The sequence below is a fragment of the Gavia stellata genome, chromosome 29, assembly GCF_030936135.1.
Source record: "Gavia stellata isolate bGavSte3 chromosome 29, bGavSte3.hap2, whole genome shotgun sequence".
In the NCBI taxonomy this organism is placed as follows: domain Eukaryota; kingdom Metazoa; phylum Chordata; class Aves; order Gaviiformes; family Gaviidae; genus Gavia; species Gavia stellata.
In genome coordinates this window covers 3,828,319-3,856,056 of record NC_082622.1, presented here as the reverse complement: position 1 = coordinate 3,856,056, position 27,738 = coordinate 3,828,319, and the positions used below count along the sequence as shown (strand labels likewise).

At 44.6% G+C, this 27,738-nt stretch overlaps 1 protein-coding gene across 2 annotated transcripts in view; it reads right to left on the bottom strand.

The window, feature by feature from the left end:
- Window positions 1-15,393: 15,393 nt before the first annotated feature.
- The window catches only part of CLIC4 (chloride intracellular channel 4), a 33,140-nt gene continuing 20,795 nt past the window's right edge, over window positions 15,394-27,738 (bottom strand). For both annotated transcript variants that reach the window (XM_059830927.1, XM_059830928.1), the window contains exons 3-6: window positions 23,345-23,470; window positions 21,861-21,967; window positions 20,421-20,602; window positions 15,394-19,640 (exon numbers count right to left, since the gene is read on the bottom strand). In XM_059830927.1, the coding sequence (XP_059686910.1) occupies window positions 19,476-19,640; window positions 20,421-20,602; window positions 21,861-21,967; window positions 23,345-23,470 (580 nt within the window). In that variant the 3' untranslated portion in view covers window positions 15,394-19,475. The remainder of the gene's footprint in view (window positions 19,641-20,420; window positions 20,603-21,860; window positions 21,968-23,344; window positions 23,471-27,738) is intronic.

The window sequence follows — 27,738 nt, the reverse complement described above, 5'->3', positions numbered from 1 at the left end:
GGCGATGGCTGAACCACACTTGAAGCAACGCCTGAACCGCCGTGTTTACAGGCTGGTGAATGAAAGCGGCGTTGGGATCCTCCGCCGAGCCAGCCCGGGAACCGCGGGACCCACAGGCTCCACGGCGCGATGGCTGGCTGATTGCGCCGGCGGGGTTTGCAGCCCCCGGGTACCGCCGGCGCGGGAGGAGGCAGCGAGGCCGGTGGGGATGCAGGTGATGCACCTGCAGAAGAACCACCCGTGGAAAAGCCCTCGTGACCGTGCAAAGGGTGGTCACAGCCCTGAGATCACTTTTTCCTTGGCCAACAAGAAGCTGAGACCCTATACAAAGCTAAAGGACAAAGCCATGAGGCTGAACCCACAGCCTCTGGTCCATCACTGAGCTGGTACAAACCACTCACATCCCCACTCACCACCTTCCCTTTCCTTCTGCGGTTTGTGCAGGTTTGGATGGCACCGTGGGGCAGGACCCCTCTCCCCTGGGTGTCCGTAGTCTGGTGTGGGACCAGGAGCCGGGGCCTCCCGGCATGGGGGTATCAAGGGTCACACAGGGTGGCTTGGAAGTCCTTCGGAGAGGGATGGCAAACCCGCTTCTCTGAGGTTGAGGTGCTGAGAGGTCTCTTTTGGGGTCACCTGGAGAAGGAGAGACAGGAGCAGAGCTCCCAAAATACATCCCCTCTGCAAAGGCGGTTTTGGGTGCCAGCTGGCTGAGTCTCCCGGGATGGTGCCTGATGCGGGGCCGACGGCAGCATCTCCCGTGGTTCTGCTGCGGGCTGGCTCCGACAGCCCTCCGTTCCAGGCTGAGCCTGTCCCAGCACACATCAGTCAAGCAAAACCCATACGATTATCGCTGCCTTTCCAGGCAGTTCCTCGAGCGGAGCAGAGAGGTGATGGCAGCCAGGAATTGCATTAGACCCCCGAGGTGTTTACACAAGGCACGGAAGCAGGAACGCTGCCTGCCCGTATAAATATCTTCACACACACACGGGAGCTGCTCAAGTCACTCGAGCAGAGATAACAGCTCCGCCATGGGCCCAAATCACCACGTTAATGAGAAAATTCATGGGATTTGCATCCTGAGGACCAGCTGCGATGCAAACTAGCGCTCCATCGGCAAGCAAGCGGGATGGAGGCAAGCGCCTACCAGGAAACAGCAGAAGATTGTTAGCACCCAGCGGGCTAACGCATCCCCAGGGCACAGTGCAGAACCAGGAGGTGCTCCTGGCCTGCAAGACGTCGTCGGGGCGTCTTCATGTGCTGCTACACCCAAGCTAACCCGCCCTAGCTGTAGGTGACACGACTGCCTGGCTGCCGCGACCGCTGCTTCAGGCAGCACGTCCTCGGGCAGCGGAGGGGGCAGGACCACCTTGCTTCAAGCACGCTGCAGCCTGGGGACGGGCTCCTTGGACAGCAAGGCTGATGGGAACTGCTGGGGTGCTGAGGTCCCTTTGGAAATCAGACTCCTCAAGTGCTTTGGGAAGGGCCAGAGCCGCTCTAAGAGCCCGTTGCCAGGACCAAGCCCCGGGAAACCCAGCCTTGGGCTCCTCCAAAAAATTGATTCTCTGGTCATGGCTAAGAGGGACTTGAATTCATTACCATATATTTAAAAAATGCAGATGAAGAGGAGCCTGGGCAGGACAGATACACCTCGCTACAGGCAGGCTTAAGGCAACCTGTAATTAAAGGGTTCAACTAATTCTTCCCAGGTTCAGGTCACCACTTAACTGCCCATCAGAGGACTTTGTCCTCGGAAGAAGCCAACCCCAACCACTGCTCTTGGAACGGCTGTTGAGTGCACAGGTGACATCAGACAGACCCAGCGAACCACCTGCTGATTAACGCCGGGACGGGACATGCCACCACAGGGCTGGTGACCTTAAAGGGTGGGATTCAGCCAGGTTGAATAACCAAAAAGGTCCCTTTTGTCACTAAAAATCTGCATCCCGCCATTGGAAAAGCAACCCCAAAAGTCTTCAGTAAGCAATACGCGCCTGCGAATGCAGGAGCCCGGCTGCACGCGGAGGCTGAGCTGTTCACGAAGTGACATGCATCTTCAGAGGGCCACCAGAGAGGGGAGATGGTCTTCCCAACGCACAGCCGTCCCTGGAGACCACTGAACACCACCAAATTGTTTTAAGGCCTTAAAACAGCAGTTGAAAAATCCAAGTGGGTCATTTCCTACTGGACATATTTGGGAATGTATTTATTTTATATCTCGTGAAAAAATTCCAGGATGTAAGTGAGAAGCCAAGAAAGCAAAAAAAAAAAAAAAAAAAGAGGGGAGGGGGAAAGAAAGAAAACAAATTTGAACCGGGAATGTTTTACGTGCAGTATTAAATCTCCAGCACACAATGAATCATGCAGTTCTTGGTCTAACAAGGAGGACTCCAGAAAGTCTGTAGTATGAAGGAGTCACTGGAGACTCTAAGAAATATGACAAGCTTGGTCCAAAGTGCACAAAAGAAGAGGATTTTTTTAGTAAAGGAAAAAGGAAAGAAAAGAAAAAAACCCTAATAGTAAGAAAAAAAAAATCTCTGAAATTACAGTCTAACAACAGCTTCATTTGTATAATCCTTCTCATACCCAGAAGCTGTTTTGCAGCGCTCAACGAGACTAGGAATAGATGACAAAACGCAACAAAAGCAATATGTATTTGAACTTTTGTTCCAGATCCAAAACGTGTGTTTATGGTGGGACAGGCGCGCAGGCCAGCCAACGCGCTCACAAGCGAGTATGTGCATACAAATCACGGCGAAGCAGGGCTGGAGCCCAGGGAGCTGCCGAACCTGTTCCCTCGCCCAGGGCACGCTGGTGTTTACATAGACAAACATCTGTCTGGAGTGCTTTAACACGTCCTTCACCCCCAGTGGTGGCGGTTCCCCAACCTGCCGAGACAACCGGAGATTCTTCCTAACATCTAACCTGAATCTGCACCTTTTCGTCCCTCTCCCCCGGACAGCAGTTCCCCGCTGCGGCTCCCATCTGCACGAGGAGATTTGTGCCTCTTCCCGGTCCTTGTTTCTCTAGATGATGCACAGATTCCCTTCGTGCATCCTGCTCTAGGCTCCCCATCTCTTTTCTCTTCTATGAAATTCCAGAAATAGCCACTTACCTCCGAGGTTTGACCTTGCAGCCTCCAGCCCTGACTTCCCAGCTCGCGGCGGACGTGCACAGGTCAGGAGAGCACGAGGCAGAGAAAACCCCGGGGAAAGCCTCTGCTCTCCCGAAGCTCTGGCACAGCCTCTGCCGTTTCCCCCCATGCCCGGTTTGAGCTGGGCAAGGCAGGAGCCACGTTCCTCTCTTTAGGGCTGGAGATCCTAATGGATGGATCTGCACAAAGATCCGTTGCGGTTGTGAGATGGATTTGGGTCTGGAGAGAGGGTACATGCTTCCAGCCAAAAGCTCTCCAAGACCGAAGGTGCTCGAGAGCTCCAGCGGCGATGCCAAGTGTGCCCAGAGACAGAGCTGCCTCCAGCACCGGCAAAGCCCGCAGAGACCGGCGCGGAGGACAGGCCACCGCCGCAGCAGCCGCCCTGAGACCCTTGACCGTGGTTCCGCCAAGGCTCTCCGCTGGCCTACAGAGAGGTTGCTTCATCCGCTACCCAAATGCAGCTGCTCCTGCCCCGCGGCACAGCGACACTTTCCCACTCCTGAGGCAGGAAGCAGAGAGTCACGTTTACCTCCAAACCCGCCCAGACCACTGCCTCCCCGCTCAGGACCCGGCTGCCCCTTCCGTCTCCAGAGCAAAACCGTGGGATCTGCAAGAGCGTGCATCTTGCAAAGCAGCCGTGCATCTTGCAAAGAGCAATCCCTCCCGCCAGGGACTGCATGCGTGCCAGGGGGGGTCATTTCCCTTTGGGACCGACACAGGGAGCAGCCAAACTCCACGAGGAGCTTGCCCACACATCGACTGGCCGGGGCGAGCCCAAAACCTCTGGCCTCCCTTAGTCAAAAGCAGCAATGTCAACAGAGGAATGTCTCACCTTGCCCAGTCGCACCAAGCTCCAACTGGAGCGATTAATCTTTATAATGTGTGGACGGAGGAATGCACAAGTCAGCAAGCGAGCGGGGCAGGTGGAGGAGTCTCTGGGAAGGAGCGGGGGGGCTGCCCCTTTTTTTTGGGTAGAACGACAGGCTGCAGGAAGCAAAAGATCAACCTGTCAGCTTGGCTCAGCCCAGCCATCAGTCTGGTACTTCACAAGCAGTGAAACACTTTGTGGTTTCGCTCCATTACCGCCGTCACAGGGCCGTTCTGGGGAGCTCGCTTGCTTCTCGAAGCAACTTTGATGCAGGATGGATACAATAAAAAACACAGGGGAGGGGCAGAAAGCTTACCCCATGGGCATGCACAAGCACAGCAAACTCGTTCCTTGGCCTTTCATCTGCCTTAATAATATGCTTTCTGTGGCATCTATAGAAACCTGCTAATAGCAAAGAATATGAGCTCGTCTAAAACGTGTATCCAACTTCTCCGCATATGAATGGCTGTGATGGAGCCTGGGGAGCACAAAGCGAGGACAGTTACCCAGCCGGAGAGCAGAGTCCTTGAGCATCTGCTGTGGTCACCAACAGCGTCCACATGGTTTAAGCTCTCCGTGCTTGATTAGGTGGGAAATGGGAAGAATTATTGCTTTGATACCACCCAGGGTGCCCAGCTCCAAGGAAACTCCTGGACCTTCATCACCACAGGAATTTCCTACACACCCGAGAAGGAACCCTGGCATCCCAAATCATCACCGGGGCCAGAGCAAAGGGCATCATCAGCAGCCGCGTGGGCTAGCAAGGCGAGGACCTTCAACACTGTCCTAACCCAAGCTCTTGTCCCCCGTGATACGACATTAGAGGGCACCATCAATGTCCAGCAATGAACAGAGTCAGAGAAAAGCCTGATAAACTCCTCGTCCTGGGTTTTTCCAAACTCGGCATGTCAGGTAATTCTGTATTGCCATAGACAGGGCTAATTCAGCATTAAAAAAAAAGAAAAACATATTTCTGTATGGAAGTGGCTTCCACATGTCCCTTGTCAGGTGGAGGAGGCAGCAAGGGCTTGTGGTGCAGCACCAGGCACTAACTCCAGAAAGCTGGGCTTAATACCTGTCCCATCTATTGCCAGGAAGACAGGGACATGAAACCTTCAGGTCTCACTGTTACAGTCTTCCTAGAAGGTGCTGACAAGTGCTATGGGAGAGATCAAGGAGTGAGAGGTACTTTTCTTCTCCATCAGTTCTCCATTGACCCTAAAGCCTCACTGCACACCCGCAGTGGGGACCTTCTTTGCTTCAGAGCTCCAACAACCCAATTTCCCATAATGACCACGATCATTGTCATTAGTGACTAAAAGTGGCATAAAAGCCACGTCCCGTGGGCAGGAGAGGAGCGCAGCAGCAGAGGTCATTTCAGGAACCTACACTCCGCTCTGCGAACCAGCACTGGGCACTGCGCAGGCAGCACGCAGCGAGAGGAACCACCCATGGTATCCAACCATGCTTTGGGATCCTCGGTGGGGATCCATTAGGGATGGGCGAAGGAAATGCCTTGTGGGAAAGAGATGGTCTTAAAATGCTGTAATAAGAGGCGCTTGTCCCACTGGCATGCTTGGTAGGCTTCGGAGAGAGGCATCACACCGGCTTCAGTTCCCCAGGGTCCTTCAAAAACTGTCCCGCATCTAGAGCTGTGTTTTGTCCAGGCTACGGAGCTTAGTGGTTTGTGGCATTTTGAGAACGGGGACTCCTACCACAGCAAACAAACACTCATCCATTTCCAGCGTTCTTCACTTGTTGGATGAGGAAGGATCTGAAAAACACCAGAAGCACAGAAAACCACCAAGAAGAGTCCTGATGTCCATCTGTGGTCGTCTCTGACCTGTATCCTCCGAAGTGTGAGACACAGGTCAGCACACTGGAGATGTGGCGCAGATCCTAGAACACAGAGAAACGTTTGTCCCCAGGCCAAGCCCAAACGCACTCACACTGTTAAAATGGGGTGAGAACAGAGCGTTATGGCTGTTTCATTTCCTTCATTCTCTACCTCTCCAGAAGCCAAACATGCCCCGGTGTCTCTCTATTCTTCCCTCTGGGCCACTAAGAAAAAGCAGCGGGATGTCGCAGGAGGGTGGCGAGAGCCACCAAACCCTGGGTGGGGGGAAAGGTGCAGCCTCAGAGACAGCACCCACTTGGGCAGGGTGCGGAGGGGCAGGAGCTGGGCCGCTGCTCCCCGGGAGCTGCCGGGGAGATTCCCTGAGCTGAGGCTGACCTCCACAGGCTAGCTGGATCATAACAGCCCTGTGCTCCTCCTCGGCACCAGGAAAATATTTCCAAACCGTGCGCACAGAAGGAAGGCCCTCTCCCCACCAAAACCAACCCAGTGTTACCAACAGCGGGCACCCATGGGATCCGGGAGCGCCTGCCTCACGTCCCAGCAAGGACAGCTCCGGAGGGAGCTGCCAGCTCAGGACACAGGAGCTCCTGGGCTTGTTTCTCCTTTCCATCTTCCCGATTCATCCAGGGCTTCTTCCTGTGCATCTGCCCTACTGCTGCCTTCCCTTGTTCCAGAAACTAAGAGGTTATAAGAGACATGGATGCCACAGAAATGGAAGGTTCACAGCAATTCATTAAGCTGTTGCTCTAACGGGGCTTTCCGGGGCCTGAAGGACCCCTTTTGCACACAGAACATAAAGCAATACTTCAGGGCCAGGAGCAGACCCAGGAGTCCCGATTCCCCAAGATCCACATCATCCACTCAGAGCAAGCAACGGTAGGCAAGGACTGTTTGCGCCTTTGCGCTAACGCAGTGCCCAGAAGGGCTTATCCTATCTGCAGTTAATCAGCAGGGCAGCAAACACTGAGGATTTCGTTTTCAGCTCAAAAAGAAAAAAAAGACCTCATCGGTGTAGCTGATATTGAAGCTTCCCCTTCCAAGAAGGTCTGGGCGAGCAACGCGTACGCCCTGACAAAGACCGAAGTCATCCCTGGAGGGCAACAGCAGCTCCGAAGCCTCTTGCCTCACTGAGGTTTTCACTAACAGCTGCTGATCTGAATTCCTAGACGCAGCGTTTGCCTCCTCAAAGCCTTGGGTTTGTCTGGGTGTTAGCGCCAAATCCAACAGCTCTCCGGCATCCAAGCAGATCTGTTTTGCCCTCCGCACACACCAGCGGTCACTGACCTCCCTGCGGCACAGCATGTGACGGGAACGGAAAAGCGTGGCCCCGAGGAGCAGTGCGTGGCCGGAGCAGTGGGCAATTTCCCCACAGAAGGGCAGTTGTAAGTTGGTGATGCTGGGGAGGACTTCAGAGCAGGAAAATCAAAAGGAGGATTATTCAGAGACTCATTTTAATGCCTGGAGGAGGAGAGGGAGCAGAGCAAAGCCAACGAAACAGGCAGGACTGAGCGAGTGCTTTGCAGGTCTGAGACGTTTATATGAGGACATTGGCCAGATGTGACATGAGCTGCTCCGTGTCCCCCCACCCCACACCACTGCTTTCCCTCTGAGCCCAGCCCTGACCGAGCCCTCGGGGTCTTGCTGAGCCCTGGGTTCCAGCACTGATGCTGTGACAGGTTCTCTCACAACTACCCAAAGTTCTTTCACCGAGACGGTAACAACCTTCCTTCGGAGGGCTTAGGAGCAGCTGCGTCCACAGCAGGACATTCAGCACACCACGAGGCAGGTTCTCTCTCTCCCACTGCCACGACGGGTGGGAACAGCGGGAACAAGCAATGCCGATGGGTAAACAGAGCCTCTGACGTGGAGAGGGAAAAGACCTTCCGATCGTTCTGCCACGATGCCACCGGCCCTCATGTGGGTAACTGGACTTTTTGCCTCGTGGACCCATCACTTCTTCCTGGCCTGCTGCTAGAAAAAGGAGACTTGCTAGACTAGTGCTGTGAAGACAACATGAGAAAAAACAGTCTCCAATGAAAAGAACCATTCAGACAGGCGCCTGGCAGACAATTCGATGTACTGACACATTCTGCAGAGCCAAGTGTTTATACTGAAGTGAACTCTGTACAGATACGCTCTCTAGGCTGGGCAGAGATCAGGATCACAGCAAGGTTGTAAATAAAATTATGAGTGTAACATTGATTCCCGTTTGCCCACTAACAACGTTCCCATTCACTCAAGGAAACATTCCCAGGAATTGCTCCTATTTGCTGTCTGGCAATTCAGGCTGCGTTTTTCTCCTCTGTTGAACCAACACTCCTGATAAAGCAGGGAGCCTTCCGGCTACTATCTCAATGAAAAGGTACAAAGACACCTCGCCTTTCGTTGCCTGTTCCAACCAGACAGTGTGGCCAAAGCAGGGATCCTGGGGAATCAGGACTCCAGGATTCCTTCCTGGCCCTTCTGCAAACTCTGGGAGAGGCAACTCCACCCTCTGCATGCAGAGGGGGGGCCCTGACATGTGCCCGCGCTCCACTGAAACGGGTGCATTTATAAACTCAGCTCGCTGCGGACGTGATAAAAATCAATCCTCGGAAGCAGCGTTAACCACAGCAGGACAGCGCTGCAGCTGGGTTGTTTAACCTACATACAGCACCCCACATACAGCTTCACCCCTTTGGGTCAGGTCAGAGCTGGGGATCTCTCCTCCAGGCTGCGCTGCACGATGTAGAGACGCGCTGGGTGACTCACACAAGGGCACCCAGAGAGTCAGCAGCAGAGCCAGCTACTGCGCCCAAAAGCAAGTAACCTGGAGGGACCCCCAACGAAGCTGTGAAGCTCAGCTATTCTCGGGAACCAGTCACAACTTGCCCTGGTTTCAAGGCTTTCTCTTATCTTTTGCAGCAACTTGGGCTCATTGTGAAATCTTACCACTGGAGATGTTAACAGCCAGGATTTATGGCTTCTGTAGTTTCCCTTTAATAGCTTCAGCTGGGGAAGCGCTGGCGAAGGATGAAAGATGCTGGTACGGGATGGATGTCAGGAGAAGACTTCAAAGACTTCCAATACATTGAGCAGCGTTGTGATACTCGGGATCCTTCTCTTACAATCGGCCAACACTTTCAGGAGCCTCTCCCTCCTTAAGCCCAGGCTTAACCATTTGGACCCACAGTCAGGCACCTGCATCTCAGCTCTGGAAGCTCACAGGCAGGATTCTGCCCCGAGGAGCCCCCGTTCAGTTGCTCCCAGCAAGTTTCTCATCGCCTACAGCACGTTACACAGCAGTACCTTTCTCCTTACCCCAGACTTCCCCAAATCCTTCCCTCCCAAAGACACTATGAACTACCAACTGGCTCAGACCAATGCAGTAGCCACTACAAAATCCAGTTTGCAGCAGGAAGTTTCATGGGAAAGCTGAGCAAGTTCTGCTGTAACGAGTAACCACCAGTAAGGAAAATCTCGTCTGGAGGGGAAGGACAGAGCAAGCCTGAGAAGGGATTTTGCACACTAATATCTATAGATTGCATTGCCCTGTGGGCTAGTCACACTGTGAGAAAGTTTGCTCATGTGCATCTTTCACTGCCCACTAGTACAAAAGGATCTTAGACTAACCGAACTGGTCTGTCACACACTGCATGCCTGGAGGGCAGGTAGCTGGGACCCAGGGACAGCCTCCATCCTGCGAGGTGCCTGCAAGCCTAAAAATTTCTCTCCTCGAGGAATCTAGCAGAGACGAATTCACTCAATGGTCAGAGCAGCATTATTTCATCACATTATTTTACTGCATAGCCGATTCTGGCTCCAAGTCCAGAAAACAGTCTGAAATTAGTTAGACCCCTTTGAAGAAATCTCAGGCTGAAGACTTCAAATCTGCCAACCCCTTGCACGATGCCTGCAGTAAATGCGCATGTGCTGTGGTGTATCTGATTCCTAGGCGAGTGGGTGCAGCAAGACAAAGAGCCAACCGCTGCCTTAGAAAAAACACAAACTACAGGAACTCCCAGTCCCTATAAGAAATATTGCCTGAGGAAGTTAAAACTAAGAAGTAGCTGAAGCAGCATATGCCTGCCTACACCTTAAACCCACATACACAAGCAGGAGCTTTAAAAACTCTCAGCATTTTCCTACCCTATGTCCTTGCATGGTGCATCCTGGCTTCACGTGCTCATTTGTCACAGGTAATGCCACCCGGCACGCAAACAGCAGTTTAAGTTAAGCATTCAAGTGCCCTGAATGGCAAGAAGAAAAGCACAAGCTCCATCATTCAGGGTTTTTTTTCAAACATATCCACAGCAGAAGCCCATGGATACAGATCAATCCATTCAGATCAAATGAAAAAATTCAGCTACAAGCCACAGAATTGGTATGAACGCTAATGCAGCTTTGTTAGACTGATGTAACTTCACTCTCAGTGAGCCAGCAAAGCAGATAAACAGAAGTCATTGAGACCAGCAGAGCTAATAAAAGCCAATTTCCTTAGGGCACATGCCCTTGTCCTCAAGCACCCCTCTCTACTGCAGCAACCTCAGCTCCCCTCTTCACCCCATGAGCCTCCTGACACAAGGCAAGGTGCAGCAGTGCCGTGACTTGTCTGGAGCTATGCGTGTGCTTAGGCCAGCTCTGCTGCCAGAGAGCAAGTTCATCAGCTGAGCTCTGCCATCCAAAGGGTCTTCGTTTAGAACTCAAAGGGATATGATTGTCCATGATACTTTCTTCTTTAAGTTTCCTTTTTGGTAGCTACAGATGGAAAACACTACCAAAATCTTTTAAGGAAATTAATCCCCTTTTAAGAAAGCAAAGCTCAGACACTATAAATGGAAAAAGCTTGCCCAACACAGACAAGACATGAACTCATGGCCCCTAGAGTCAAGCCCAGGGAACTATTGTCTAGACCACCCTTCTTCCTCATTAGACTCTTCCCAACAAGCACTTCACCCCAGAAACAACCTCCAACGATTGTGCAGCTACGAAGTAATAGCTCGACTTGTTGGCTGCTCACCGAGCCCAGCTCTACTGCTTTGTGTTTGAAGGTGCTAAGTCTAATCAGACGCAAGCCTCAGGCAGTAAATTGCTCAGGAATAAGACGGGGGTCTTCGTCTTTTGCCTGGCATCCCACAATAGCTGCAGGAGTATCCAGGAGTTTAAGTTCTCCTTGGAAAGCCGTGCAAATACAGCACGACATGTACAGAGCAGCTGGGCCTCAGGGAGAAGGCTGTGCTCTGCCATTCGTAGCTACCGGGCGCTGGGCTGACTGCAGCTGGCTGCCTCGCCAGGAGGCTGGAGTGGGCTGCTTGGTATTAAAAACAGGAGCCAGCTGCAGCTGTGCTCCGCATCCAGGTTAAAGCATCACACAGCAAAGGCTGCAGCAGGCAGTAGGGGTATTGAACCAAAGGAGAAACAGGAGCAGAACCTGCCAAGGATGGAAGTTACTTAATGCTGGGAATAGGAAGGGGGAGTCAAGATTGCTAAGTCTGTATGCTGGGCAGCAGTCTGACCAACAAGCCTCCAGTTCCCAGTTCATGTCACTCTTCAAACTTGACAGAAGGAAAAAAGGTAAAAATAATGGTTATCTGCTCGTGGGTTCTGCTCCCACTCCAACCACCAACTTCTTACAAGATACTGAGCAACCCATTTCTGTGACGCACAGTCCCATCTTCCTCATGGGAAGGACTGGAACAGGAGGCTTGAAATGCACAACCCATTTCTGTGACACACAGTCCCATCTTCCTCATGGGAAGGACTGGAACAGGAGGCTTGAAATGCACAACCCATTTCTGTGACGCACAGTCCCATCTTCCTCATGGGAAGGACTGGAACAGGAGGCTTGAAATGCACATCGGATCAGAGAATCCCCTCCACTGCCGAGTTCTGCCTTGCAGGAGCCTCTCGCAGTTGACTAAGCTCCCTCTTCAGCACACTATCAAACCTGCTGCCTTTGAGTGTTTTACTATGAACAGTCGCTTCTCACAACCAGCTTTTTACATCACACATAAATTAAAATTTTGCCATGTTCTACATCTAGAGTTCAGCACCGTGAATGCTTTCTCCTCTACCCTGCATTCAGCCAATGCATGGACAGAGAAGGCCATTTTTAACTAGCGTAAGCTTCAAACTCATTAAGAACAGTATCACTTTAATCAGACTCTTTAAAATAAGAATTCCATGTGCAAACTGACAAAGTCATCCTCCTAGGTCCCGCCAAGCCCTTTGCCGTAGGCAAAGGAGTTAAGAAGTCCCTTAGCATCAACTTTGTTTGTTTATTTATAAAGTTCACATGTTTGATCTTTGTTTAGCAACTGTTTTCATCTCTCTGTCCAGTGTTAAGAACACAGCAGTTCTTCTCTTGAGTCAAAGAATCATGAGTTCTCTTTTTCCAGCCCTGGAAACCATCCAGCATCAGCTTTCAGAGCTCATCAGAACTTTAGCAAGACCAAGTGCAATAGGATCTGCAGGGAGAAGGATTGCTTACCTCCAGACTTCTAATTTCTCACACAGTTAAAAGCTAGGCTCTTTACATCGCCTTAAGTCAATCCTTTTCAGAAATTATCTCATGACACTTGACTAATTTACCTCACCCAATCTCTGGTTACTTTTGAACATTACAATCACGACCCCAAGTTGCTCAGCCACCGCACACTTTTGGCAGTCTTGGAAAAATACTAAGCCAGACTAAAGAGCTTTGTTATTGCCAGTGTTGCTGCATTTTTTTCATCAAGAGATTAAACTGATTTAAGTCTCACCACTATGCCTACTGACTTCAGGAGACCACCGCAAAACCAAGCGTTTGGGTGTGAACTATTCACCAGTTCAAGGTGAATCTTGCTTTTGCAGAATGCATTCAATGAAGAAAGTAAAGCGCTCATGCAGCAGCTCCTAAACGTTTGTGATTAAAAGGTCAGTCAATTTCTCATGGACCATTCACGCTGTTAGCACTATCCCCTGCTTCATATAAGCCCATCAAAGGCTCCCCTTGGCCTCCTGGACCACCTGCGATCCACTGAGAGGAGTTTGGGAACCACTACAGTCAGACATATTCTTGATTAATGAGTCACTACATCCACCCTCCTTCTCCTGGAGACTTTCAGAGACAGCAAAATGTTTAGACATTCAGCTCATACTTAGCTTTCATTACAATGAGTGTCCAAAAGCCCTCAGGCAACCACGTCAAATGAGTTCCTTTTCCATCCCACTGAACACAAAGGTTTGTCCAGGTTTCTTTTTCCTTCCATAAAAATCCTGACTACCCTCCGACAAATTGGTTTATTCCTCCACCAGCAAGTACTCAACAGAGATACTTGCAGGGTCTCCTCAGCCTTTTAGCTACTGTATTTTGCTGCTGTTTGTAAGAAAATGGAGTTGAGGATGTAACTAGAAAACTGTTTCTGGAATTTCCACAGCACAATTCATATTACGGAAGCTTTTGGCAAATAGTATGTTTTAGCTTCTTTGCAATAAAAAACCTGGAGCTCTGATAAAGCGTGCTAATTGCTAAAGGAATGAACCAAGACAAACCAGATCAATCTTCTGAAACGTGTGCAACAGCCCTATGTAAAAAATGGAACACCGCTAAGAAAATGCTAGTCTATTTCTAGGAACTTCTTAGTGAAACATCACAAAAATAAGTTGATGAGTAAAATACTAAAATAGTATTTCCAAACAAGGTGCCAATACTTCCAGGCTAGTGCCATTAAAAACACATCTCAAGGTGAACCAGTGTTCGAGATCACTCCATCTCCCCCTGGCTTGGTACCAGAGACTGACAACAACTTCCAGTACATTGCTGGACTCACTTAGAATAGGGCAGAGTACAAACGGAAAGAAAACCATCACTTAACTGGGGTCTAGCTAAAGCATGCTGATGTTGGGGGGGGGGGGTGTGGACAGGACACAGGAGAAGGGTGACACACTTTACAGTAGTCACTGTGATTCTCAGGCTGTGCTGCTCTCAGTCCTTACGATGAGGTGAACAGATACCGACTGCTTTCACAATTACTACTTATCACAGTTTAGGTAGTCCAGATCCTAAACCACTGGAGCTCATTACAAATCTCTAGACTCGTTCTCCTTGGGAACATGGCAACATTTTTTGAGAGGTAAGCCAGAGCTATGAAACCTGGATTCAAGCCAAGTTCAAAATTATTTGGATCAGAGCTGTCCCTGAGAACAGGGAGAATGCAGTGGTCAGAAACAAGTATGAAACATTCAGCCTCACCTAGCTCCCCTCAAGCTCTTAAATTCTTTCCGTTGCTCACAGTCAGCAGCTACACAGAACTGTTTGGGAGTGGGCTCCATAGCTTACACTGAAGCCAAAATCCAGCTGTTTCTTGCTAGGACATCCAGGAGGAACCTTCCACACTGGGCAGTCACCTGAGGTGTCTTAAAAACAAAATCTAGCAAAAAATATAAAGGTTATTAGCTAGTCCAAAGTAGCTTTTGCAGCAAGTCACAATTACACAAAATACTAAGATTACTGCAGCTCAACACTATTCCCCTTCAGTGGGCTCTTCACACGAAGAGGGCATTACACTCCCTTCTGGTCCACCCTGTTGCATTTCATGGAAGTATGTGACCAAACTCAGACAAGGCAACTGCAAATCTTATTGCAAAACCCACCTCTGATCACAAACCTCGCCGTCAGTAAAATAGTACAGTGATACAGGTATGTAATCCTACCAAGGGTTTAATTGCTGGATTTACTACTACTTCAAGCACGTCTGTTACTTCCCTGCACGTGCTCCAACTCAGATGATGGCATCCCAGATTACAGGCTCCAGGAATGTCTTCTGGATTCCACAAATTTCCTTTCAAAAACAAAAATCAGACCCCAGATGCACCTCAAACACTCACAGGACAGACAAGAGATTGACATGATAATGCTTAGGAAGTTTTGAAGAAAACTTCCACTAGTGGCTGGTGGTCTTTGCTCTGAAGACCTAGTACCTAGATAACATACTCAAATTAAAAGCAAGGGTGTATGGTGTTTACCATGGCTAGTTGAGACATATTTGAAAGCAAAAGACAATAAGGAAACCCGGCTGAAACTCAGAATAGAGCACTGAATCTGAAATCCATGAACTCTGTAGACGGGATCAATTCAGTCTCAACCCTTGAAATGGTTATTTAGTGGCTTATCTGGGTGGAAACAAGTTGAACCAAACATGAGAATTTTTTTGGATGTCTTTTTAATCAGTTTTCACAGTTCCACTCTGCAAACCTTAAAATCTGAAAAACACCGCACTTCTCATAATTTCAGTAGGAGAATTCAGTATTTCTCAACTTGTTCTTAACTTTAAGAAAGTTAAGTTCTTACTTTGTTAAGGGGCACGACAGCTAGTTATAATGTTAGAATCAACAGGTATTCTGCCTTAAATCACACCACCACTTAAAAAAAAAAAGGCAGCCAAAAATTGAGAATATAATTACTACAAAGTTTTGTTCTGTAGTTTAGCACACCACATTCAAGTCATAGCTTACACATGCAAGAATTGTAGTCTTCAGAAATAAGAGAAAGATCTGCTTGGTAGTGAAAATATAATTTTATTTTTAACAATAGCTGCCAGCAGTATACTGGTATATCTGTAAAAGATGTTCCAGAGAGTGAAAGACATAAGCAAACTACAATAAATTGTATCAACTCTTCAAGTATTTCTGCAAACAATGCTCCAATTCTTGATGTCCTGTCTTGGGAGTCTCGATATCCTATTCTGCTCCACTATTCTTCCATCCCCCACACCCCCTGCAGAAACAAAATGTAATAGTTGGTGGCACAGGTTCTGAGGCAGATTAAATACTTTTCACTTGGGATAAAGCCTTCTTCTGAAACTATTAATTGGATGTGTTCAGATAGTACTCTGAGTGGCAAAGAGTAAAAAAAGTTGACTCTACTTAGCCACTTTTTGTTCTACATTGAGATAGGCATCAGTGGGTTTGGCTCAAGCATCTTCAATTTATTCATGTCTGTGTTCCTTTGATACGAAATGCTAATTTGCTACTTTAGCATAAAAACTTGATTACATCTCTCTTCTTATCATGGAACTGCACGCAACTCTCAATCAGTTTCGACATGCCCATTGCGGAAAAAACACCAATTTTATGGGAAAATGCAAACGTACAAGCTACATGGCTGTGACTGTCCGTGTGGGACATTTACACAGACCAGCAGTGAACAGTAGATGGACAGGAAAGCTTTGGAGTGCATGAAATTGCTTCAGAATTCACATGCCTCTCGTTCAACAGGCAGCTCTTACACATACGGAATCTCTTCAAGAAGGAAAGCTTTGTTAAGAAAAAAAAAAAGTCATGCATATAGTATAATCTGTTCTCCCACACAAAAACAGGGTGAAGACGATGGATTTTTCCCTTTATGTTCAGGAAATACACAAGTCACCTGTTTTAATGGGAATTTAAGCATATTTCAGCTTGAGAATAAAGTAAGTTATTCAGCATGCTAATACATGCAACCAACTTGCAAACTGGAATGCCTACTTGAAAGGGTAACTGCTGTTTTTAAATTGTAGAAGGGGCTAGAAGCATCATTTTAAATTTAAACAGGGGGTAGATTAATTGCTGTTTGATGAAATTAAAAATGCATTTAAAGATCAGATTGTAAACAAGTTGACAGAAGTCAAGAATTTACATAGTTATGAAAGGGCTTTTTTAATTAATGTAGCGCTGGTGATTGGGGCCAGATGAAAGTGCTCTACCCACACCAGACGCTAAGCCGTTTACACACCACCCTAGCTCTACTCCGCTGTTCTGGAGGGATCACCTACAGAGGTGAAAGCTGCTCGCTCTCCATTAGATTCCTGGCCTCTGCTGAAGCCAGCAAGAGGCTGGCCAGCTTCTGCCACAAAACAACAAAACTGTGCAATAGGAAGCCTAAAAAGATACCAACTCCCTTCACGCAGGACAGTTAACAGCTATCATATGGTAACCGCCTCAGAAATTGCTAACCTGGTCCTCATTTGAATTACACCTATAAGGGAAAGGCTCCGACGCTCAATACTTCATTGTACTGAGATAAGAAATACATTAGTTACAGCAAGAGCTTTAACTTTGTTTACAAGCTTTCAAGACACAATCATTAAAATACTTAATGCTGAATATAATGTATTACAATTGTTTGAAGATTGCCTAAAAAGTAGAGAGAATATATTATCTATAAAAGACAACAAGCCTGGTATTTTAACAAGTATTTGTGTGCATTGATATGCAGGCAGTGCGCACACTAGAAAACTGCATGAAAATGTTTTCATGCTCATATGCACATAATTGCCTGGTGTACTAACGTGTGCACGCAATGGCTAATTTGCTTTTAAAAGGCGTGAGGCCCAATTACTACAACCTCAGACAACTTCCAAGGGCCACCCTGATGTAGGTTTTAAGAGTTTGAGAGTTAAAAATTTAACAAAGCTATGCCCACAATCAGACTGCTTCCTATATTTTTGTTTTTAAAGGTTAACTATACAATGGCAAAGAGCACCAAACCAATGAGGGTTGCTTTTTTTTACCCTATGTGTCATTAAAAATGTTGTTATCTAACAAAAAAGGAAGTAATTCCTTCTTCTAGATGTCACGTTGTAGCAAAGACTGAACCCTTACAGAGGATTATTATGGCTGAGAAACTTTATTTAGGATGAGAACGTGACATTAGAATACAATAATTATTAAAAGGCTACAGTTAAGTTTTTCCTAACCAGGTCGCTCTGCAGAATTTTCTTTCTGTGCCTAAACACCCCCATAAAAAAATCGTAATAGGGTCTAAGTGTATCTATGGTTGTCTTCGAAAGACATGCAACAGGATTGCTAACTGCCTTTATATTGGAATTCTAGCTCTAGGAAGGCAAGACAAGGCACCACAAGCCATGTATACAAATATGGATCTTGTACTCTACCTCTTCTATGTCAAACTAACTTCATGGGTATATAAAGTAGCAAAAGCAGGATGCTTAGAAAAGTCAGGCTGGTTTTCATAAAGCCAGTGCTTACCAAAAAAATTAGTGTATAAAAGTGTTTATGTGAGCATTTCCATGTTATTGCAGAATGTTAAATATTCCAAAAACAACCTACCAGGAATAGCACTTTCCAGCTTCTAAAATCAGTTAAATATAAAAGTATCTTTACAAAAAAATAGGCATATAAGTCTAGCATTCTTTGGAGTTGTTTATGATGGTCTTTTAAAAATAACCTAGCAGTTTCTTTCATGCATCAAAATCATTAATTTTAAACAACAAAACTATTCCCTGGTTTAGAAATATTTGAAAATTGCTTTTAAAAAAAGTGTAGTGCTATTCCTCAGTGTTGCTGTAAAAAGATTATGTATAGTAGTGCAATGATTATGATTATGCAAAATTGCAGTCCAGGTGCACAGACTAACAATTAGGATAAATTCAATGTGAAGGACTGGATTTCACACACCATTTCTTTACAAGAGTAATTAATAGATTTCCTTTCAGGAAAAATGCATACTATAATTTAAGGCAAATGTTATCTTTAAAGGTCACTTTAGCTTTCTTCAGGAAAGAAATAGCTCAAAGAAATACCCAGAAAGACTCCCACTTTTAACAGCTATCAGTGTTCAGTCTTGCATCACTAATCATTGCACTGCTATTCACCATATACAGTAGCTATTTATCAACTAGGACACAAATGTTTACATGTACTTTGTTTATGACAGCACAGATTTTGTAAGTATCACCAGAAAGACCTATACAAAATAAAGGCTCTTAACTACCAAAAAGAAAGCCACTTGCGATTTGTAAGGTGAACAGATGGCAAGCATCCAATTCTTCTGGTTTCATGATAGTAAAGGGCATCCTGACAATTATTCGTTTGCTGCAACTCAGAATTCTGGACAAATGTAGGTTTCCAATTTAAAAAAAAAAAAAAGTAGTTTTTTTAATCTCATCAAGCTCTTGAAGACACAACTAAATACTAACTCTGAACTGCGAGCTTCCTGCTATAGCACTCAAGCCTAGATTCAAACTTCCCTGATGTCTGAGGTCATTCAAACCCACGTTTCACATTTCAGTCCATTCTCAACCATTACTGTGATTTCAAATCCAAGAGAATTTTTTTTAAAAAACATTGCCAAATATTCTGCAAATGGCTCTTTTGGATAATAAGTTCCCTTCTATATGTAAATAGGATAGACAAGCAGGTACAGTTCAATGTGTCACAGGTATGACAATTGTGTATAGATCTTCTGGAAAAGCAATAAATTCCAAAATACATAAATATTCCTTGTACCATATAGCAAGACAGTATCTAAACCAATTCGTAGACAGGGACCAAATGTTTGCAAAGAAGAGTAGGAGGGGCAAGATAACCCTTCATCCTGAAGAATCTAGAGTTACCCCAGTGCAATATTAACATAACTGCATTAATGATATTCAAACTTGCTGTGGAAGAAGGTAAGGAAAAACAAGCCTGTAATTAAGTCTGCAAACTTTAGGTAATTACTGTACCTGGTCTATCCACCATAACTTTGAATAACTGCAAGTTCATGCAAAAAAAATTGCTATCTTATACGAAAAGAGCAGTCTGTTAGAAGCATTGTTATGGAATATGCAAGAAGTCATCTCTTTTGCAAGTGCTGTTTACTTAGTGAGTCTCTTGGCTACATCACTGTAAGCTATTTCAATTTCTTTGTCTCCAGGACAGGTATTGGTGAATTCATCTCTGCTATAAGCATTCGTCAGGTATCTCCAAATCCCTGTCATTTCCTTGGGAATCTCAAAGTTGCGGTATTTTTTGGCCACCACCTGGAACAAAAGAATCAGATTATGAATTTACACGCTTCAACTTAAACCACTTTTCCATCCCTTGTCACTCTCTCGTTGAGCTATCCTTCCAACACGTACACTCAGAGTCACTTCTGAAGTCAGTAGAACCTGCCCCTCTGGGATATGCCTGGACCTGGCAGCACACTGCCTCGCTTCATTTGTATTACTGTCCTCACCAAAGTAAATACTCCTGCACCCAGGCAGAAACTTAATCTGTGGCTCCATCTGCAGTACAAAACTGACAAAGATCATTGGAGCCAGTGAAAAGAAATCAAGCCATGATTATATAGGTACATCTTCACTTCTGTAGTTATCCTAGGCCACCTCTTTGTAGACTTTTTTTTTTAATACAATCCTTGTATTTCACATCATGTCATTTACTTTGTTGTTAATAGAGAAGTTTTCTCTACAGATGTGAGAAGACATCCACTTCAAACATTAAATGATCACATGATGTTCACCTTCCTTCTTCTACCTCATTCTTAAGTGTTGCAACTTCCTGTGACCACATTGGACAGTGCTTGTGCCATTTTATCTGCTGCCCAACTTGTCTACTGGTTCACACCTTCACTGCATTCAACTACTCTATCCCTGAAGTCCTTGTGAATTATGTAAACCTTACGCAATTTCATGTACTGTTAATACTGTAGTTAAATTTACATGGGAGCTTGCACATGGTTGAAATGAGCTGGTCTCCAGAATGTCATAAACCGTTAAGCATTTTGTCCTTTATCACGTAAGAACATGCAAGGCATTTACCTTGACAATGTGTAGTTTGGGTAGGAGGTTGCAGTCTGCTAATGTCATCTCATTGCCATCCAAAAACTTGCGGGTAGAAATTGTAATATCCTCCATGCTATTTTCATCGATCTCATCAGGAAGAGGAGAGTTCAGATACTCATCCAGTTTCTGGAGGGTTTTCAAGAGGCCACGTTCTAAGGCTACAGAGGAAGGAACAGTTTTAAGAACAAAAAACCCAAAACCAACCACAGCACACAATTTCAAAGCAAATTATCATTTAGAATATTGATATTAGTACCAGATTTGAAAAACAAAATCCACATCACTATACTACCCAGAACAAACCATATACTGAAGGATTTTTAACCCTTGTACTATTTTTGTGGCAGCACTACTGCTGGAGCTCCCTTCATGGTCAATAGTAACACTGAAACTGAACTGGAATCCCTTTAAATATCACACAGATGCAGGCTATTTAAAAGCCGGTTTATACATGAGTTTGTGCTAATTTAAAATACACTAAGACTGTCCACAAGTGTTTATTTTTGGTTTAAAAAGTGGCTTATGTCAGTTTCTTAAGACTATTCCTAGCTGGCTTAAACTAATTAGAATTAAGCTATTCTAGGGTTTATATTCATTTAAATGTAATCTGTTTAATGTCACATGCTCAGCTAACAGCCACAACTAAACACACAGACTACCGAGGAGGTTTGTGGAATACAGCAGCAGAGGGCAGCACACCCCACAAAACCAAAAAGTGTTTCTTGCCTGTTTACAAATATTTTCACTCTCTCCCTTTGAAATACAGTAGAGAGGCATTCTGCTTCCCCGGCTTAAGTTTCCCCTCCAAGTACATTGAGGACAAGATTTGTACTAAACTATTTAAAGGTCTAATTGGGTGTTCTTTATCTCTTACTGATCTCTCACCTTCCATCTACTATGTTCTCTTCACACAGAAAGGTCTTAATCCTTTAAAGAAAGTTACATGAACTAAGCTTAATTCAGAACTCTGAATGGGAGCCCTCAATCCTAGAAAGGTCAAATAATCAAGTGTTGCAGAAAGGCCTTGCAGCAAACGCATGGAAACTCAGCCACTGGGGCATGACACAAACTCTGCAGGGAATTTGGTTCTGGATGTTAAAATAATTTCTACTTAGTTCAAGAGTTTTGAGTGGCTGTTGCATAGAGAAGTTTCAATGGCAGGGATATTTACAAACCATGCATACCCTACTAAAATGCTGATTGAACACCGTCTAATTCAAGTTGTCTTTGGAACTGTTGAAATCTTTGTCTCTGACCGTTAACTTTAAACCACAGGCTTAATTCATGAGACTCCCTCAAGTGTCCATCAACATGCAGCAAAATTTGTCACTGAGACACTTCACAGTAAAGCTGCTCTGAAAAACACAAGACAATGAAAGCAACGTGTGCACAGCTATTGGCCCCCAAGTAACGTACCTTCATTAGCTTCTGGTCTAGAATTTTTGATAAATGCAGAAAATTTGGCAAATATATCCATTCCAGCAGTGTTTGATTCTGGGTGCTTTGGTGAAAGTTTTAGGTACCTAAAAAGTAGAAAGGAGAAGATCTACAGCACACTTAACAGAATGATGCTCATCATATATTAACCAGCACAAAATGGCCCTTTTTAAAAAACAAAGGTCCTACATCATGTACATTTACCAATTTATCCATTTTCAGATTAATGTGGAGGACTTGCTTAAGTGTAAAATCACACACTTCTACTTAAGATTTTTAAACCCAACACATTTAAAGCACTTTTCAGAGGAATACCAAAGCATATTTCTGCTTTCTGAATCAGGCATTTGTTTCAAGCACAGACTGCCTGAAACAGCCCAGGGTCACAGGAGCAAGCTCCCTTACTCCAGCACAGCAGTGCTGCCAAGGGGGCAGATCACAGTTCTGTAAACAAGAATACAGTTAGGGATCAAACAGGTAACAAATGAAACACTCCTGTCCATTCTCTGTTCACTGGAGATTTTTTTTTTCTTCATTTAAATTAATATCAGCTGTCCCAGAATATCATAGACTCCCAAATCTTTTAACAAAAAAGTAAAGCCTTGCCACGCTAAAAAGACAAAACAGTTCAGTCTGCTAAAGGCAGTGACTGCATTTTACTGTTGCCTGTCAGCTAAGGGAGAAGAAAGCCAACAGTTTAGAGAAAACTCGAACACATTTCTCATCCTTGTGCTGTGTAATCTAATTATTTTCAAAAGTGTTCAGTATTTTCCACCATAATTTCCAAATACTAAATACTTCATCTGCAGGACTCATCATTATGCCTAGTATGAAGGAATTAATTTTTTAAAAATTAATTCCAAGTTGCATTTAGTAATCACTGGTTCTGTACAATTATCAACTATCCATCTGCTTACAGGAAGCTGGAAGGACTAAAAAAAATAATTTAACACTGAATACAAATTTCACTCATCTTCCTGGTGAGAACAAGAAAACGACAAACTCCTGAAGACTTAAATAACACCTTACTTCTAGAAGAATGACTGCAAATACAAGTCCCCAAAAGGACACCGCACATCCCCTTAAAACAGATTCCCCGTTTATTACGGAGTTGGGACAAAGTTTTGTATAGCAGGCTCATCTTCATTTACATTATCTGGACACATCATCAGAATGGCCTGCCCCAGTCATCAAAATGAAAAGTCATTTAGGTGGAAAACTGCAGGAAGGATGACAGCACTCTACAAAGCACAATTTTAAAATAGTCTTTAGAAGAAAATATTTTTTTCATATACAGATGAGGGAGCTGGAGGGAGGAATGGTATGACAAGCAAGAACTCAGAGCTGTTTTCAGTGCCTGATCTTCAATTTACTGATGCTGAAGAAATCTTAATTAGTGCAGAAAACCACTTTAAGAACACCCCATCTAATCTAAGGTGACAAATTATCATTTTAACACTTACTTGGGTGGAGCCAAAACATCTTCCAGGAACTCTTCAATCTTATTCACATCTGTTTTCACTTCACCATTGTAAGTTATGAAGGGCGGATGAGTGCCTGGAGCCAAATTTTGAAGGTCTGCTGGTTTTCTAGGATGAAATACAAACCAATACAAAAGTAAGCACAGGACATCCATGACCCTAGCTTTCATTACTACAATCACAAAAGCCCTACCCGAGGTTTTCCTGTCCTTGCAGTTTTAAAAAGATATCACCAGTTTTCTTCTTAAAAAGTGAGTTTACATCTTGATTAGCATTTTGAATATATACTTGATAGCAATTAATTTCAAATACTTAGAAACAACTGCTTTCTCCAACCTCTGGCTACATTTTTTCTCAAGTTGATATAATGTTGACTAGTGGGGGGATATATACACCACACACACATTCTCTCTCTCTTTCCCAAAATCTGCAGTACAGAGTTTATATATAGCGTAATCTGCTATCAGTGATAATCCTCCCCTTTTACACAGAGCTTCTCTGGAAATAAGTCTGAGCTAGAGCAGTATGTATAAACCACTTATGTGCACACAGAATCTGGTTCTAGACAAGCTGACAGATGCTTAAACATCACTTTTAAAAACTATGCTTAAAGCGTCCTCCAGTGAGAAACTATTTACAAATAAGAGCAGAACACTTGGGCAAAGGGAGGAGAATCCCCGACATTAGTATGACTAGACACAAGAGAAACAGAATCAAGCTAAAATACTCAGACATTCCTAAATCTTAAGTCAGTTTTGGCGATACCTCTTGCTATTCACTCCAGCTCCTTCCATACTAATCCTTATCAAGCTAAGCCAGTTTATTTTATAAGCAATTGGCTTCTCACTCCTCTAGCTGTGCAGTGATACTGTAGTGACAAGGAACAACACTGCGAGCATTTATTTAGAAGTCTATGTCAGCTGCACATACACACCTACCTACTCATTCAGTCCAAAATGCCTAACTTACTCTTCTATGTAAAGCGCTCACGTCTGCCTTGTCAGCAGATTCAGATGCAAAGCTGAAGTCAATAATGAGATGTGGATTCATTACAAGCTATAAAATCCAAACCATCATCTAAAAAGCTGCAGCCAATTTTTCCCCAGTAAACCATCACAGTATTAGTTAGCCCCATGCTAGTGCAACTGCCTCAGCACAAGCAGAAATAAAATTACAGTACTGCTTGGCACTTCTTCAGTAGCAGCACTTAAAACTTCCCTCTGATGAAGCTATTGACTCCAGTCCAGGATGACTGCTCAGAAGGACACAGTCCAACTTCTCTAAGAACCTCTCCCCATTTTAGAGGACAGTGCGCAGTTCCTACGTTCCTCAGACTGTCCCTGTGTACTAACATCCGACAGTACACATGATCCACGTGAGGCACAACTGTACAATTACATTTCTGTCAAGTTGACCAGAGCGCACGCTACAGGATGACCACCACCTTTTGCTAGCGTTACGCTGGATGAGGAACAACAAACAATACCTGATCCAGTGAATGTTTGCCAAGATAAAGTTGCCCCTTTGTTACTGTTTGAACAAATCCAAAACGGACCATAACCCTTGAGCTGGGTTTGGGCTTTGTACGATGTGGCCACGTTTCTGAGCCAGCAGCAGGCATCCAGGAACTGGATTTACTGGATACTGGAACTACAGTTCAAGAAAGCCTCCTGACTGCATTGGACAGGGAAACTAGATTAGTAATATACACAAACGTGGTCACTCAGGGTAGCATGCGAAAGCAGTGTTTTCAGGGATAGCACTCAGACTCTGTAAACTAAGCACAGACTACAAGTTGATCCTGTAGAAATGTTAGAAATTTCTTAGAAAATTAAGAACCCCTGCCAGAATTCCATGTCCTGCCCACTGCTGAACGTGTTAAGCAGGGCAAATACCAACAGTATATAGTGCCAAAGCGTACTTATGACAGATAGGAGCACTCAGCAGTATATGTAAAACTGAATGAGAAAACTGATTTTCACACTTAAGAACATTAAACACCCTGCTTTTAGCCAGGTGACAGAAGTCTTGTTAATACAAGAATTTAACCATTTTCAATTTTTAAGCTTCCAAGAAGTTATTTCTCACTAATAGTTGCCGTTGCCCGCTTGCTTTTAGGATTAAAAGTCTGTCATCGGTTAATGCTTTAAGTAGCTTAATACTTCATTTAAATACAGCTTTGTAACCCACAACAATTACAGGAAGTCATTCTGGCTCCCTTCCAATTTTACATGTTGGCTAGATAAAATTCCTCAAAAGGAATGTTATTTTAAAAACAAACACAGGCAAGACCACCGGATTTGCAGTAATACTATCAAAGGAAAGATTTTATTTCAGAAACAGACTGGTCTAATGAACTAACCAAAAAAGTTTTCCAAAGAATCAGAGTGCATCTCAAGGATCCCAGAGCATTTTATCAACCCCTCTTGCCACTCCAGTCAGACCACCTGTATCTCTCAAGAAAAAGAAAGCAGAGATTAACATCCCACAGCCAAAGCCCAAACATAATACAGGGTTTGACTTCCAGTTTGCTACTCCTGCCAGTAGATCATAAACAAACCCTGGTTTACCACATACAAGCCACAGACTTTAGACCACCACGAGTACACACAGGCTAAAAACTACAACTTCCCTTAATAGTCAAACGAGAAGACAATATAAAAAAAAATATTATCATGAAGTTTACTTCAGAGATAAAACCGGACACCTTTTTTGGGGAAAAAAAAAACAAACCCAAAAAAACCCCAAACCACTTCTGTAATCACTCAAAACAATTCCATCATAGCTAGTACCTGCCCCAAAGTTTACCAGGGCATTTGTAGGTAGGGCCACATACTTAAATATCTGGCTATCACTAGCTAATTAAGTGGGCAGGCTCTTTAACACCAGAGTTAAGGTATAAACATTTCATGGCTTTGCCACAAACCAGAATAGCAAGTATCAGTCAAATAATTTCTTGAAGATCAGACAAAAGCCAGCCCCCAAATGTAATATGCTCCACAGTGATTTATAAATTACACAAGTACTGCAATGAGTGTCTGAAGAGTAACGTGAAAAAGAAAATGCCAGCAATGAAAGAAAAAAAACTGTCTCCATTTCCTAAGCAGTATTTTACACTGCTGAAGCTGCATTCACCTCTGGGCAGTCTTTAATATTTACTAATCTCTTTATTTAATCTTTGTCTGTCAACATAATTGTAAAACCACACTATCAAGATGTTTAAAACAGGATTTTGAAACTGAACCGAATGCAAGCTGGCCTTGAATGTTGTTACAAGCCTAACAAATGGTTTATGTACTGCAACTCTGCTCTAGTCACCAGAACAAGTCAAATCTGAGCACTGAAATGCTGCTTCTGAAAAGGGAAAGAATAAAGCCTCTGTCTGACTAAACAGGAGCAAGAAATGCATGATTTCTTTGAAAGGGCGGTACGTCCCACTTCGTTTGCCTATGTGCATATTTTTGTGTCTTAAGAGTAGAACTGAGAACTACAAAATGTTCTTTTGTTAGCACAGTGTGATGTCCAATGCAATTACGGAAGGGAAAAATACACGCCACAGAGTCAGTCAAATCAGACTCAGTTTTTCCTGTGTCCCAAGTTACTTACTTGTGAACTTCTGTACCCAACCACGACCTTTTAAGCCTCAGAAACAGACAGAGCTTGCCCTACTGTCCTGCAGCAATTATGCTATGAGGCAGAAGCATGGTTTGCAAGTAAAGCCTTTTTCTTTTTTTGGCTAGCTAAATTAATTCAGATGCTTAAAACAATTACTACCCAGCTCTTCAACAAGTTTGTGTCTTTATCAGGAACAAGGAGAAGAGAGGGCAATTGGCTTGAATAACATACTTGTAAAAGCAGTTTCTTGTGACAGTATTGGAAGTATTAAGGCAACATCTACCACCTACTATCACTCTGGGAATGCTAACAGGGGAAAAAACCGTCATCTGGCATAAAACGTTTCCACTTGAGCAGTTAGCTGAATTTTATATTCTGCAAGCTACACTACTCTACAACTGCATATTAGACAATCCAGAGTATTTAAAGCTTAATAAATACAAATTTAACAAAGTCTAAAATGAATTAAGTTTGTATCAACATCTACACAAATCTGAATTGGCTTCAGTGGTCCTTCTTTTCCTTTACCAGAAAATACATTCTGTGTACATCAAAAAAGCAGAGTTCATTTGACCTATTCCCATACAGTTTTTTAATTCTACACTTACTTGGTGTTTTCCCCTCCACAATATAAAAAAAAAAAGAAAGAAAGCTTTCATTGTGTAAGAAAGGACAATTTTAAACATCTGCAACCCATTTATATTCTAAAAGTTAGTCTTACATCCCATTCCCCCATCTAATTAACTCAAAGTTGCCAAAGG